Source organism: Eulemur rufifrons, chromosome 27 (genome assembly GCF_041146395.1).
Source record: "Eulemur rufifrons isolate Redbay chromosome 27, OSU_ERuf_1, whole genome shotgun sequence".
NCBI classification, from domain to species: Eukaryota; Metazoa; Chordata; class Mammalia; order Primates; family Lemuridae; genus Eulemur; species Eulemur rufifrons.
The window spans coordinates 27,626,125-27,640,968 of record NC_091009.1 but is presented as its reverse complement, the minus strand read 5'-3'; the positions used below and the strand labels follow the sequence as shown (position 1 = coordinate 27,640,968).

At 40.0% G+C, this 14,844-nt stretch overlaps 1 protein-coding gene across 7 annotated transcripts in view; it reads left to right on the top strand.

Annotated features, from left to right (window-relative positions):
• Positions 1-14,844, top strand: part of SRGAP2 (SLIT-ROBO Rho GTPase activating protein 2) — a 223,459-nt gene that overhangs the window by 112,802 nt on the left and 95,813 nt on the right. For all 7 annotated transcript variants that reach the window (XM_069459697.1, XM_069459696.1, XM_069459698.1 and 4 more), the window contains one exon: positions 6,150-6,312. In XM_069459697.1, the coding sequence (XP_069315798.1) occupies positions 6,150-6,312 (163 nt within the window). The remainder of the gene's footprint in view (positions 1-6,149; positions 6,313-14,844) is intronic.

Here is a 14,844-nt window from a genome sequence, read left to right as displayed (position 1 = left end):
GAAAGGTACCTCCAGGCTGCCACTGTACTACTGGGTCACACAACCAGCAGCCACCATTATAGGCAGAATCTTTTTCAAGTCAGTTCTCACCTTGATGATTTCTTCCCCCCTCCTTCTTTTAACACCTTCCCCAGCAAATCCAATCCATCCTCTGGCTTATCTGGGTCAGCAAGGGTCTGATTTTATGCATGGCACTGTCAGACCATAAATCCGCTGCAGCCTTCCCTCTCTATCCAGCCTGCCTGCTTCTGTCAGGATCAGCAAAATGCATAATAGAGAAAATAAGCCAGAAAGGCTAATAACGCTCATCTGAATAAAATAATCTCTTTGGCTGCCTCAGTTCATTTCATTTTAATCAAGGTGCCAGGAGGGAATTTAGGTTAAAAAATCCAGCCTCCTCCTTGTCACTGGTTCCCTGTTCAACCATCGCTAAACGATCCTTTTTATTATGCATGTACCTTTATTTATTTATTTTTTTCTATCCTCATAGTTGGATGCTCAGTAACATATACCGAATGATATATTTAACTCATTTTGGGTTTTGTCTGTCATCACAGACATGTCTATTTTTAAGTGAGAAATGATATTCTTCCTAGATGTGTTGATATTTGCCATGTCTCTATACAGACTGGCAGATTTGATAGGAATTCTGAGACAGGGAGTGGGGGCTCAGTGGAAGTTACTGAAGCATCTAGGGTTCTGGCAGTCTGGGCTCCCTTTGGATTCCTTCCTGTCAACCTCAGCGCACAGTTCCCAGTGTGGAATGCAGGACTGATCATTCCACTTTGTCCCTTAGGGAAAGGACAGTGGAAGATTGAATTCTGCTCTCCCGTTGGTATCTCCCTCACGTCTTCCCAGAGACTTACAGCTGCGTTGTTAATTGCCTGTTGCTGCTGTCTTACCCCAGCCATTATTTGCTGAGGGCTGTGCATTTTCAGCAGGCTGCGATCTTGGCCCTGGCCCAGGGCCGGGTGAGGAGCATGTTGGAAATTGATGAAAGCTGAGTCCTAGTTTGTTTGGAAATAAAAGTAGTAATATTTCCTCACATTTTTATAGTGCTTTGCTGTTGGCATAGTTCTTTTGCATCCATCATCTCATTTGATCCACACAATAGCCCTGAGAAGCGAGCAAGTCAGAGACTATTGGCCCAAAAAGAAACACACCTCACTATAGCAATGCAGAAGCTCAAGCCATTCCGGCAATGCCAACCTCATGCCATGCGTTCCATCTGCAGAGCCATGAACATAGCAATTAATTAAATGGCTCCTTAGGCCAGGAGAGCTTCCAGGATTTTACAACCATGCTTTGACGATCTTTAGGGAGCGAGATGTACACTGACGGGCCATGTGTCCATTTTATAGATGAGATGATCGAAAGTGAACAGAGGGAATATGGAAAAAAAGGAAGTATAATATAGAGGCCAACTTGAACCTTTATGGACTTGGCTCTTCCCCCTAGATATTTTAGAGGAATCCCTCTGAGCATTTGCTGCAAAGTTTGTTGGACATCCATAATTAGTCTAAGCTGAGGGAGAAAACCTGGGCTAATGTCTTCGAAGCTAATGATTCAGCTGTGCAGATTTATATCTTTCAGTGCATTTATAGCGATAATCTCTTCTGCAGATGCACAGGCAGCTTGTAACTTTCTGGGTCTCCTTTCTTTTGACTCCAGAGTCATTCCCTCTCAAGTACAGTATGATGTTTTCTTGATCTTCCTCCTGAAAAATTTTTTAAGTAAGAAAAATACTCCTGGATATTTTGTCTGCTTTTTAGGGATTAGTGTTTGAGGAGGTTTGCAGCTGTTCAGCACATTCCTAAGGGATGCAGCCCCTTTTCTTTAAATGCCCAAGTATTACACAACCTAAGGCTCTGGGGGTGGGGAAAGTAAAGAGACTGTGCAAACAAATGATAGATGGAAAAGATGTAAAGACAAATTTCAATCTCCTAACCAAATGAAGTTCCCTTGGCTCCAGAGGCCCCAAATAAAATGAGGCTGCAAAGCTTCTGGAGCAGGAAACCACTCTAGCAGAGCCTTAATATGCTCCCTATGAAATCACGTCTCGTTGACTTGCTTATTTTCCAGCCTGAAATGTGTTTCATCTTTTGTTCATGTTGGCTGGGAAAATTGTCTGTATGGTATATTTGTGATCCTCTCCTCCCACATTCCCTGTACTTCTCCTGCCCCAACTCTACCCAAAAATAAATGAATGAATTAATTAAAACACCTCAGTTGAAAGGAGGAATACGTGTGAAAAAGCATATGAACTCAAAGGACCAGTGTATGAAAAGCCGCAGTAGTAGTAAAAGAGACTGAGATCCCCTAAGAAACAGACAACAGAGTCTAATGCTGGGTTTTTCTTGAAGCCATAGACTCTTTTTTAAAAAATCTTGCCTAGAACCCCAATATATGAAACAGATCAAAGCAGCGTTTTTGTTGGTATAAATCTACTTTTAAAGTACAAATTTATAAAGAGTACTTATTACAGAGTCAGTGAGAACAATGAGGCTGTGTTTATGAAATAAAAATATTGAAATCAGGATTATTACTAAGAGTTACAGTTTTATATCAGTTTCAGCATCCAAGACATTTCTGGTTTTGTTTTGGGTAGTCCAATATCAAGAAAATCGTGATTCATACAGATGAGTTATTATAATCTTGAGATAATGTTAAATTGATTTAGATGTTTGAAAAATAAGATATTTTTGTTTTAAAGTTGAATCACTAATGTTACCTAGCAGCTATTCCCATTCCCCTTCATAAATATTAATTGGATAAGCCCCAACATGTATAATCAGCACTGTAACAATTGATAACGAGATGGTATGATATTGAACATGTTGATTCTCACTGCCCAACCGTGGTCTACCATGGACCCAGCGTAGGCCCCTGAGCCTTCGGTGGCATGTAATTGAACCTGGCTGCTGCGTGTCAGGTGTCGTGTTCACCTATACAGCTTTATCTGAGGAGGCACATGCAGGCTTGAATGAAAAAGTAAGCCTGTGCAGAGCTACATCCATTCTAACCAATAGCACATTGTTCAGAGGTTCTGGAGCATGCAGTGATTCTTTATTCTAGGGCTTGCATGCAACAAAGCTCACTTAGCCCTTGAGACATTGTGGTGGCATCTGATGCTGAGAAACTGCGTCCAGGGTCCCCTGCTCATTTGAATGTAGGTTGCTTATTTGAATGGATGTGTTATAGTTGTTTTAATTAAAATGTGATTTTCTGTTAATTCCAAAGTATCTCCGAACACAGCTTAAAAGCTCTTGCTCAGTGAAACCAATAATAATAATGTAGCTATCCCACTATGTGCTGTAAGGATGGAAATATATACATGTGGTACAAGTACTTGTGGCACCTTAAAAATTCTTAACATTTGTTAGTGCTAAGTGATGAAGCATTTTATTTTAAAAGATTTCTACTTCCACCCATCCTCTTTATTAACCCATCTTTGTTTCCTCATCCTTTCTTTTGAGGGTGCCCTGGGGATTGTGTATCCTTTTCCATGGTGTCAGGTTGTTTTTGCCTCCTCTGTGATCTGTGGTATACATTTGTCAGCTAGCTGGCCTTCTATTAAAATTCTGTTTTATTATAGATCTTTCTTTGTCTCCCACGCTACATTGTGACATTGGTACTTTTGTAACTACTAAAGCACCTAATACTGCACCTTGTTCATTTAAGATACAAGTGTTTATACATTTGTGGAATTGCATTATAGCATCATTTTTGTGTGTGTAAAGCACCATAAGAAAAGAACTAATACAGACCACCAACCCATGTTCTTTCTCCCCTAAGAAGCAGATTGAAACCAATTGTCAATTTAAGGTCTTGTGAGACGTGTGCTTTTAAAAAGCAAGTGTAATTGCCTGGTCTAGTCCATGTTTACTGAGGACATGGGAAGCTTGCCAAGAGAAACCACTTGATAAAAATGTAAACTAAATTATTTAGAATTTTATAACTGAAACCAACTTATAATCAATCTGAAAGTTTTCTTGCAATGGAAACATCCAATGTCATTGAATACCTGTGCTCAAATCTCTCACTATTTTGAATTTAGAATTTTTTCCTGTTCACATTTTTTTTTTCTTTTTTCTTTTTTTTTTGTTGTTGAGACAGAGTCTCACTTTGTTGCCCAGGCTAGAGTGAGTGCCGTGGCATCAGCTTAGCTCACAGCAACCTCAGACTCCTGGGCTTAAGCGATCCTACTGCCTCAGCCTCCCGAGTAGCTGGGACTACAGGCATGAGCCACCACGCCTGGCTAATTTTTTTTCTATATAGATTTTTAGTTGTCTGTATAATGTCTTTCTATTTTTAGTAGAGACAGGGTCTCGCTCTTGCTCAGGCTGGTCTCGAACTCCTGACCTCGAGTGATCCACCCGCCTCGGCCTCCCAGAGTGCTACCTGTTCACATTTTGTTTTCAGATGCTAAACATTTTGAAAGGCATGGATTAATTATATGTATCTCTCCCTCTCAGCCAGTATATTTTTTCTTTCCATAGAAATTTTTTAATTTCCCTAGAAAAGTAAGTAGACATAGTGTCATCACTGTACTTGGCACATAAGTGTCAGTGATTTTAGCTACGGAAAAGTGATGCCTGGAGCAGGGGGTGAGGATAGAGGAACAGGTTTAGAACAGTTTCAAGTTGGACTCTAATATTCATTGGTTTGAAGCAACTTCTTGGTTTCGGTTAGACAGATTTTTTATTTGTCTGATGTGTTCTGAAGCCCAAGTAGGTGTGGCATGATTATTTGTTAGGAGTTATTACTACAGAATTGGAAAAGCCCTTCTAAGTTGAACTCTTCCATGCTTTACAAATTGCAGCTGCCTGGCAGCCTTCAGCCCTGAGGAGAGGCAGTGCTGACTCAAGAACCAAGCCACTCTCGACTCACTTTCTTTGCATTAAGAGTTTGACTCAAGAGGGGAAGAGGGAAAAGGGGAATGAACACATTGTGATTCTTTGCAGTGGTTAAAAGTACTCTCTTATAGGCTTGGTTCAGATTCCAATATTGCTACTTTTTAGCTATGTGACCTTGAGCAAAGTGTTTAACCTTTTTTAGTCCAACTTTCCTCATCTGCCAAATGTGGTTAATCACACCCACCTCATCAGGTAGTTGTGGGGTTTAAGTTAAACAACATGTGTAACCCCCAGCCATATGCTAAGTATACACTATCCCTTGATAAATTGTGCTGTAAATGATTCCTACTTTCTGTTTCTCTCCTTAAAGAAATTCAACTTCCAGATGCAGAACTTTCTGTTGCTTAAATTAGTGCTGTGAACTGAGGAGGTAATCAGTAATTCTCTTGAATCACAATGTTTTCGTTAGAAATAAGCATCTAGGTTTAGCATTTTACTGCTCTACTCAAGCTGTAGACGTGTTAGGAACCCGTATGTTCAGATATGGTTTGTATTCTTGGTTGTAGGGAACATGAGATGATGGCTCAGTCATGAAATCAAAATCTCCTTGTATGTTCCATAGAACTCTAGAGTTTTCAGTGACTTTTTCATGGCAGTTGCCTCCAAAATTGTCTTTACTGAATCCTACAATGGATAAATTTGTGGAGATTTAGTCTGTAATGCACGAGACAAAAACTATAACTTTTGTCTCTAACACTCGAGACAAACCAAATGACTTGGTGGCTAAGGTTATGGACTTTGGACTCAGCTTAGATTTTTTTTTTCCAGCCAGACAATGCGGAGCTGTTGTTGTAGTCCCTGTGTGACTCTTAACTAGCTGTGGGCAAGTCCTACCTTCTCTGAGCATCAGTTTTCCAATCAGTAAAATGGGGATAATGGTAGTTTTTTCTTACAGTAAAATGATGGAGCTTGGATGACATAATACTGATAAAACATTCACCAAGTTCTTAGAAGACAGTACGTGCTCAACAGATAGTTCTGCTTCTCCTCCTTCTTCTTCTCTTTCCCTCTTTCTTTCCCCTCCCTCTCCTTCTTGTTATTCTTATTTTCTCCTTTTTTCTCCACTGAGTTTTTAGAAAAGGAGAAAACTAGAGAGATGGGCTTCAGGAAAGATATCTTTATTCCTGGTTTGGATTTGATTGCTATGATTTTATCACATGGACTATAGTTGTAGATGTTAGCCCTTGCTGCTTACCAACAATGATTTTTTTTCCCCTTGCTGTTTCTCTGCAGGAAGGATCAGAATGTTCTCTCGCCAGTCAATTGCTGGAATCTCCTCTTAAATCAGGTGAAGCGGGAGAGCAGGGACCACACCACCCTGAGTGACATCTACCTGAATAATATCATTCCTCGATTTGTCCAAGTCAGCGAGGACTCAGGAAGACTCTTTAAAAAGGTATAGAGTTATTCCTAGTCACAGAGGTTCTTGGGTTGATCAATGACACAATCTTGTAAATAAAAGAGAGAATATATTATTGGCCTACTTTAAAGGCTTTCCACTGGACATTCCCCACCACATATTTGTGGAGAAAAAATATTTGAATTGGCATTCTTTTCTTCCTTTCTGAGCTGAATTAATAGTAGCCCTGGGAAAGTAACCATTTGCAAGGTACAATCCCAGGGTCGTACCTTGCAATCCCAGGGTTGTACCTTCAAATGGTACCTATGAATAATATATGCATATGTTAATAATAACTGTGTTTTGGGAAGTTTTCTTAAGATAAATTGTGAAGCTGTTGAGTTTGGGAACATTCAGTGTCATTTTTCATGTTTTCCTCTTCTAGTTCATTTAGCAAATTTATGTATGTTTGTATTTTTGCTGTAGTTGTCTCTACAAGTTCTCATTCGGCCAAGGTGGACTCATGAATTTGGTTATTCTTATCATAACATGTCTTTGTCTTTGGGTCATCGAATGCTTTCTAAAGCTCAATTGTTAGCACAATTCTTTTTTTTTTTTTTTTTTTTTGAGACAGAGTCTCGCTTTGTTGCCCGGGCTAGAGTGACTGCCGTGGCATCAGCCTAGCTCACAGCAACCTCAAACTCCTGGGCTTAAGCGATCCTACTGCCTCAGCCTCCCGGGTAGCTGGGACTACAGGCATGTGCCACCATGCCCGGCTAATTTTTTTTTTATATATATATATTTTAGTTGGCCAGATAATTTCTTTCTATTTTTAGTAGAGACGGGGTCTTGCTCTTGCTCAGGCTCGTCCCGAACTCCTGACCTTGAGCGATCCACCCGCCTCTGCCTCCCAGAGTGCTAGGATTACAGGCGTGAGCCACCGCGCCCGGCCTTGTTAGCACAATTCTTGAGTGTAGGTTAAATAATTTGATGAAGGAAAACTCAAAATAATTGCAGTAATCTGAAGGACTTTCTGCCAAATTCACCTTACCTATCAGTGGTGGAACCAGCCTCTTAGAAACCCAGGAACCTTTTCTAAGCTCTCTCAACTTGAGCTCACAGTGTAATCATCTAGTCATGAAGTTTGGTTACAAATGATGGCAGAGGCCCCAACCATTGGGTGATAGGCCATGTCTAACATTCAAGCTCCTACATCTTCTGAAGACTTCTCAGAAAGCAAATAATCCTCCTACAAGTTATAGGTAGAAAGAGGTTATATAGGGCTATTTAGAATTCATCAATTTCCAGTTGACAAAATTTAGTATTAAGATTTGAGGCTGTGAGAGAAAAGACTGCAGTAAACAGGATTCTGGTTGATTTAGCCATAGCTCGTGGTCAGTTTTCCAATTCTTAATGTTAGTAAGTTTTCCAGCTTTCACTAGATCTGAAATTAATACCTAATTTCTCCTGTTTTTACCAGCCTGATAAGATAACTGATTTAGAATCTTCTATATACATAATTGCATCCATGAGGGGGCTTTCCATGTGTCTTAGAGATGGAATATTGAGGGTACAAACATCTGACAAAGAAAATAAGGAAGAGAACAATAACTTCTCCCAGAGCTCACTGGCTATTTTTAGTGGCCCGGCTGTGCTGTGGTTGGGGCCACACTTCATTTAGGGGTGAAGGTACTTTTCATCATCTTTTCCATGGTTCCCAGCATCTGCTCTAGCTTGCTTGTCACTAATTTGAGTTATTCTGCCCTACTTGGTGATGTGTATGTGTGACTAAAATTAAAACCTATTTAGGTGAAACCTTGACAGTAATTGAGTCCCACCTCAGCTCTTCTCTGTGACCATGACAACCACTTTGACTATCTCAAGAAGGAAAGGGATTGACTGATAGTTTCCACCTCCATTTTCTCTGTTCATCTGAGAAAAAATTTTTGTGAGAGACATTCACTTAGCTAGAATTTACCCAATCTCTCAGCTCCTTTTTCTCCCAGCCTTAGAAGGTTAGAGAAGAACCCAGCTGACGCTTATAGCCTCTCCAGATCTCAGAGATGTTTATGCTGAAGGCAGCCAGACAGCAAAGCCGTGAGTGTACCTGGCTCTTCAGGTGTCCCATACACATTTCCCTAAAGATCTGCATGCATGGCACATATACAAGGCATGGGGCGTATGACCTCCAGAAGGAAAATCCACCCATGAATGATTTTCCTAGCTCTGAGTTCAGGGCTGACCTCCTTAAGCTACACATTTCTATGCTAGAGCATAAGGAAGAACTTATTTCTCACAGGACTTTAATACATTACATTTCATTGAAAAAAGTACACATAAGTTTATAGCTAAATACATTTTCACGAACTGAACATACCTGTGTAATCAGCTGCCAGATCAAGAATCAGAACATTTCAGCACCCCATGCTAGGGCTCCGTAAGTCACTCCCCACCTCCAAATCCCCACGGATAACAACTCTCCTGAATTTTAACAGCAGAGATTAGTTTTGTTTGGTTTCATACTTTATATAAATAGAATCATACAGTACGTACTCTTTTGTGTCTGGTTTTTCTCATTCAACATTATGTTTGTGAGATTTATTCATACTGTTGTGTATAGCTGCAGATCATAGGACTTTCTCTTGGTCTTTATAACTTTGCATCAGTTAAATTGTAGTTGATTAGAGACATGCATAGGATTGTTGAATGGCCAATGTCTGCTATCCCACAGGGTGAGTAATCTCTTCTCTCTCCCCCTTGGAATTCCAGTGTAGACAGGGAACTCTAAGGTACAAGCTGGTTGTAAGATCATAAGAATAGATGTATTTATTCTATTTTGGCTGGGCGAGAGCCTCTCTGCTTTCTAGAAACACTCTTCATGCCTTAATTTTTCAATCTCTTTTGTTTAGAGTGTGTTGCACATGAAGAATTAGAGTCCCACTGGTTAATATATAGTAATCAGACAAGAAACCCAAGGAATGTGCCTGGCGAGTCTGTTATGTGAATCTCCCCTGGGCTTGCTTTGCATTGTCAGAGCAGAGACCTTTTCCAAGTGATCTTTTCTCTTGGGCCTAGCTCTGCTATGAACTCTAAGACTCTGGACAATTACGTCTTATTGTGCCTCAGTTCTCTAAACTTTAAAAAAAAAGAGTTTGGGCTATAATTCCTATGGTACCTTCTAAATCCAATATACTACAATTCTATGATGACAAGGGTATCCTGGGGGAGGGAGGGAGGGAGGTTCCTTCTGGTTGTTGGGTAACATTTGTTAAATTGTGGTAGATAAATTGCACTCCCAGAGATAAGGACAAACAAAAGTAGGTGTGGGCATGGAGAGGGCTAGCTTAAACAAATGAAGATTGAATTTCTTGAGGAATGAAGCATTGTTTCAGATGCTGCTATCTACAATGACCAGCAACCAAGAGATGCCAAACTGAGATCCAAATGTATAAAATAGATAGGTGTATCTTTTGTTTTTACAGTAAATTTGGTTCCAGTAGCAAAAGGAAAATCCATCTCTAGAGACACAGACTTCAGAAAAGATACCTTTATTTCTGGTTTGACTATGGACACCTGTCCTTTATGTGAATTTGGACCTATTTGTCATGAGCAAAAGTCACAGATTTTCTTCTGTTTTAAATTGTTTTTTTAAAAAATCTATAAAACTTAACAATTCACTGGTAAAATTATGATGATAAAAGTCAGTATTTTTTTGCACCCTTATTGCCAGTACTGTGTTAAGCACCTTCTATACATTATCTCCTTTAGTCCTTACAATAATTCTATAAGGTGGTTACTCTTATTATCATCCCTATTTTATGAAGAGGGAAACTGAAGCTTAAAGACATTAAGCAAAAATGAGGTGAAGCTAGTGTTTAAATCTAGTTGTCTGGCTTTAGAACCCAATGTTTTCATCTAAATGAAAACCAGTGCTCTTTCTGTATGGAGTGCAGGGAAGAGAGCATTATGAATTTTCTCATTCTTTTCCATTGAATTCAGATATGTCATTTAGTTATAGAATTAATCTAATCTTTTGCACACAGACCTTCACAGGGTATGGAGGCGTTACATATCAACATTGGGTTGTTTCTCTTACCTGGGGTTGAGGCAAGCAGCCGAAAGTTGGGAGGGAAATAGGGCAGTGTGTTTATTCTCCCCAGGGGCAGAATCTCTCTGCCCCTCTATGAAAGAAACAAAGACTCATTAAATGTAAGAACTGACCAAAAATCTGGCTCACAGCTAATTTAGCTAATTTGGGGATGTCAGGGTGGCTGCACAATTGGCCCCTCTATGCTACTGGACCCCCTTAAGGGATGCACCCTGCTAGCCCTCTGGTTTGTGGTTGTGTCTGCTGGGACATATTTTACATTTTGCATGAAGCATGTTGGAGGTTCCTCTAGCTAAATATAACATCTGGAGAAAGTAGCCTCCTGTCCACAGCTTAGAAACAGACCGACTTTGTCTAGGACTCCAGGGAAAATTGAGCCCATTTGGTGCTCCTGACATCTCCTTTCATGTAATGAAAGCTCAGTCTGTCTAATCCCTGTTGGAACTAAGGTTTGGGAAAATATTATTGCTGTCACCTTCATTTGTTTAATGCGTGGCTTCAAAAAACGGTGGCCAAACACTGCCAAGTTTGACTCCTATCTTATCTTCATGTGGTCTCTGTAAAAGGCATGTTCTAAAGAATCCCACCAGGAACAGAAATAATTTTGCCCACTTGCTCGGTTTAAACTGAAGTAAACTTGGGTGTGCTTTTTCCCACAGGAAAGAGGACAGTCCTGTTCTCTCTTCCTCGTTTTACTTAGCTGGAACACGCTAAAAGTACCTCTGACTTTTTTGTCTCTGTTTCTAGCCCTTGACAGCTGCTCACACTTAAGTTTGGAAGCTGGTCAATTCAGACAGTCCTAACACTCTCAATTGCACCCTTGTTTTTACAGTACTCCAGTTAACTGTACTCCTTTTTTGCCTTTAGTATTCGAAGTTTCTGTGGCAAAATCTCAGGTTAAATTGAGAAAGCCAGGTCAGATTCTCTGTAGCCAGTAGTTCTCAACTTTGCGCATGAAAGTTACTTGGGAAGTTAACAAAAATTTTTTGTGACCATGCGTGAAAAAAAAATGGTCAACTGGACTTCATCAAGTCTTGGACTTTTGTTCTTGGAAAGACTATTTTTTTCTTTTTTTTTTGAGACAGAGTCTTGCTCTGTTGCCCGGGCTAGAGTGCTGTGATGTCAGCCTAGCTCACAGCAACCCTCAAACTCCTGGGCACAAGCGATCCTCCTGCTTCAGCCTTCCGAGTAGCTGGGACTACAGGAATGCACCACCATGCCTGGCTAATTTTTTCTCTATGTATTTTTATTTGTCCATATAATTTCTTTCTATTTTTTAGTAGAGACAGGATCTCTTGCTCAGGCTGGTCTTGAATGCCTGAGCTCAAATGATCCACCTGCCTCAGCTGGAAAGACATTGTTAAGAAAATGAAAGACAAGCCACAAACTGGGAGAAAATATTTGCAATACATATATCTCACAATGACTTATATCAGAATGTAGAATAAAGAACTCTTAGAACTCAATAATGAAGCTACCCAAATTTTTAGAAATGGGAAAATTTTTATTAAATAGTAGATATTTCACTAATGAAAATATTTAGATGGTCAATCATCATATGAAAAGATGCTCAATATCATTAGTCATCAGGGAAATGCAAATTAAAACTATAAAGAGATACACTACATACTCACTAGAGTGGTTAAAATTAAAACAACTGATAATACCAAGCGTTAGTGAGGATGGATAGAACTCTCATATGTTGCTGGCAAGAATGTAAAATGGTACAACCATTTTGGAAACTAGTTTGACAGTCTTATAAAGTTAAATACATACTTATCATATGACCTAGCAATTCCAGGTATTTCTAGATATTTACTCAAGAGAAATAAAAGCATTTGTCTACACAGAGACTTGTGCCTGAATATTCATAAAGTTTTTGTGGTAGGCTGAATAATCCTCCCCGCCTGCTGCTGAAAAGATGTCCATATTTTCACCCCTAGAACCTGTGAATGTTACCTTATGCATGGAAGACTTTGCAGATATGACTAGTTTGAGCATCTTGTGATGGGGATATTATGTGTGATTATCCAGTTGGCCCTTAATGCAATCGCAGTTGTCCTTATAAGAGGGGATTACAGATAAAAGAGAGGAAGGCCATGTGTTAGAAGCAGAGGGAAGCAGAGTCATAGAGATAAGATGCTATGCCACTGGCTTTGGAGATGGAGGAAGGGTCCATGAGCCAAGGAATACAGCTCTAGATGCTAGAAAAGGCAAGAAAACGGATTCTTCCTAAGAGCCTTCCGAGCAAAGGCAGCCCTACTGGCACTTTGGTTTCAGCCCAGTGAAGTTAGTTTTGGAGTTTTGACCTCCAGAACTATAATAGAATAAATAGGTGTTGTTTTAAGCCAACAAGTTTGCAGTAATTTCTTACAGCTGCCATAGGAAACTACTATTTTATAACAGCCAAAACTGGAACCAACTCAAACATCCATTAACAAATGAATGGAAAAACATTTGGTATATCCATGTATGAATACTAGGCAGCAATAAAAAGAAACAAAATGCTAGATAGATATAATGTAAATGAACTCCACAAACATTATACCGATAAAAAGAAGCCAAGCACAATGAGTACATTCTGTATGATTCAATTTATATGAAATTTTAGAAAAGAGAAATCTAATCTATAGTGATAGAAAACAGATCAGTGATTGCCTTGGGATCAGGGTGGGGATGAAAGATTGACTGAAGGAGACACAAGGGAATTTGTATGGTTATAAAAACATTATGTAATCTTGAAAATGGGGGTGCATTTGATGAAATTTATCATACATTTAAAAAGTACACTTAAAATGTATACATTTTATTGTATGTAAATTGTGCCTCGATAAAGTTGATTTAAAAGATAATTTTAAAATACCCGTGCCAAGGCCCCACCCCAGTGCAATTGAATCAGAGTCTCTGGAATAGGTCCTGGGTGGTGGTTGTATACAGCCAGGGTTGAGAACCACTGCTACCCTCTGTTGTCCATCTTGGGCAACTGAAGAGCACAGAGGACGTCTGAAGCCATAAGATCCTGTTCGTCTGTGTGTGAGCCACGTTTGCCCCTGCGACACAGTGTTGAAGCATCTAGGCCAGTTTCTCTAGGCAACCCATTGTGGTTTCCTACTTTATTCTTGGAGGGTGATGAAGGGTGAATTAGTTTCAGATAAAATCTGGTGACAAAGGCTGAATCTGGCTTCCTTCACACTGCAGGAAGTGGAGAAGGCAAGAAGAGCTGAGGAAGGAATGTAAAGAGGCTCAATTAATACTTTTCTCCAGGGCCCTCAGATGTTAAGCATGTCCCTTTTACCATTAGGAAATCAGTCACAAGAGAATTGCCAGGACAGTCAGATTTCCTTTGGAACCAAGAAAATGAGTCTGGTAGTAAAAGAGGATAAAGGGGATTTAAAACTAAAAGCAGTGCATCTTACCTCTGGACTGGGATAGGATTTCCTACGAAGTCTTTGAGTCCAGCTGTTTGGCATATGTGAGGAGGGAGCACGATGATACTGTGAGGAGGTATGTTGGGTGGTGGTATTGTCACAAATAAGAAGAGGAGAAGAAATAACGCACAATGCTGGCATAGTTGAATGTCCCTAGTAGGTAATGTTGATTGAACGAACGAATGGAGAAAGCATGGTTTTCCAAATGTTGCATCACTGTGTTCTGCGCCCTTGAGAAAGGGTTTGACTTTCTGGGAGAAGGACTAGATAACCTTCCCTCTCTTTCCCAGCCACCATACCCCGCTCTCCCACTGAACTCAGTATCTGTTACTGACTGAATTTCCTCCACATTATAACATGGTCACTAACTAACAGTATTGCGTGGTGCTTTACAGACAGCTGTTCCAGTTCCAATTTATCTTGTTGGTAGCAAAAATCTGTTCTGATTAATTGAGCTTTTTTCTCTCATATCTGATGAAAAGATCCTCTTTGGAGAAAAGAATAGGATGTGAAGCTGAGCTTATTTGAGTAGGGGATGGAAGGCTGCCAGCTACTTCAAAGGTATCTCTGCTGATAAGGGGCGTCAGGTTTGCTGCCAAAGCCAACACTGAGGGGAGCTTTGCAGCTCGTGCTGTTGGTCGTGTTTTAGCTTTGGTTTCTGTGACACTAGGTCAGCAGCATCTGTATGCTCTCCCTTGAGGCTTCTCTCTGGGTGGTCCAGGCTTTTTTTGGACTTAGGAAGATGCAGCTCAAAGGGAATGTGTGCATCAAAGATGTCTGCAGTCTTTTGCTTAGGTTAGTTTGTATGTTTGCCTTTTTGGTGTTTTAGTTCTTAGGTATCTATCTGTCTTTTCTGAAAGAGCTCAGGTGCTATGTTTAGAACATTCAAAGGTGTACTGGGACTTCGATTTTTATAAATCAAAGGATGATTAAGAGAATCTGAAGAAGAGCAGTTTAACAAATGGAGTATGAGAAAGAGTGGTGCAGTGGACAGAAAACAAGAGTGTCCAAATGCAACCTGGGTATTTGAATACTGCCCTAAATTAGAAAATC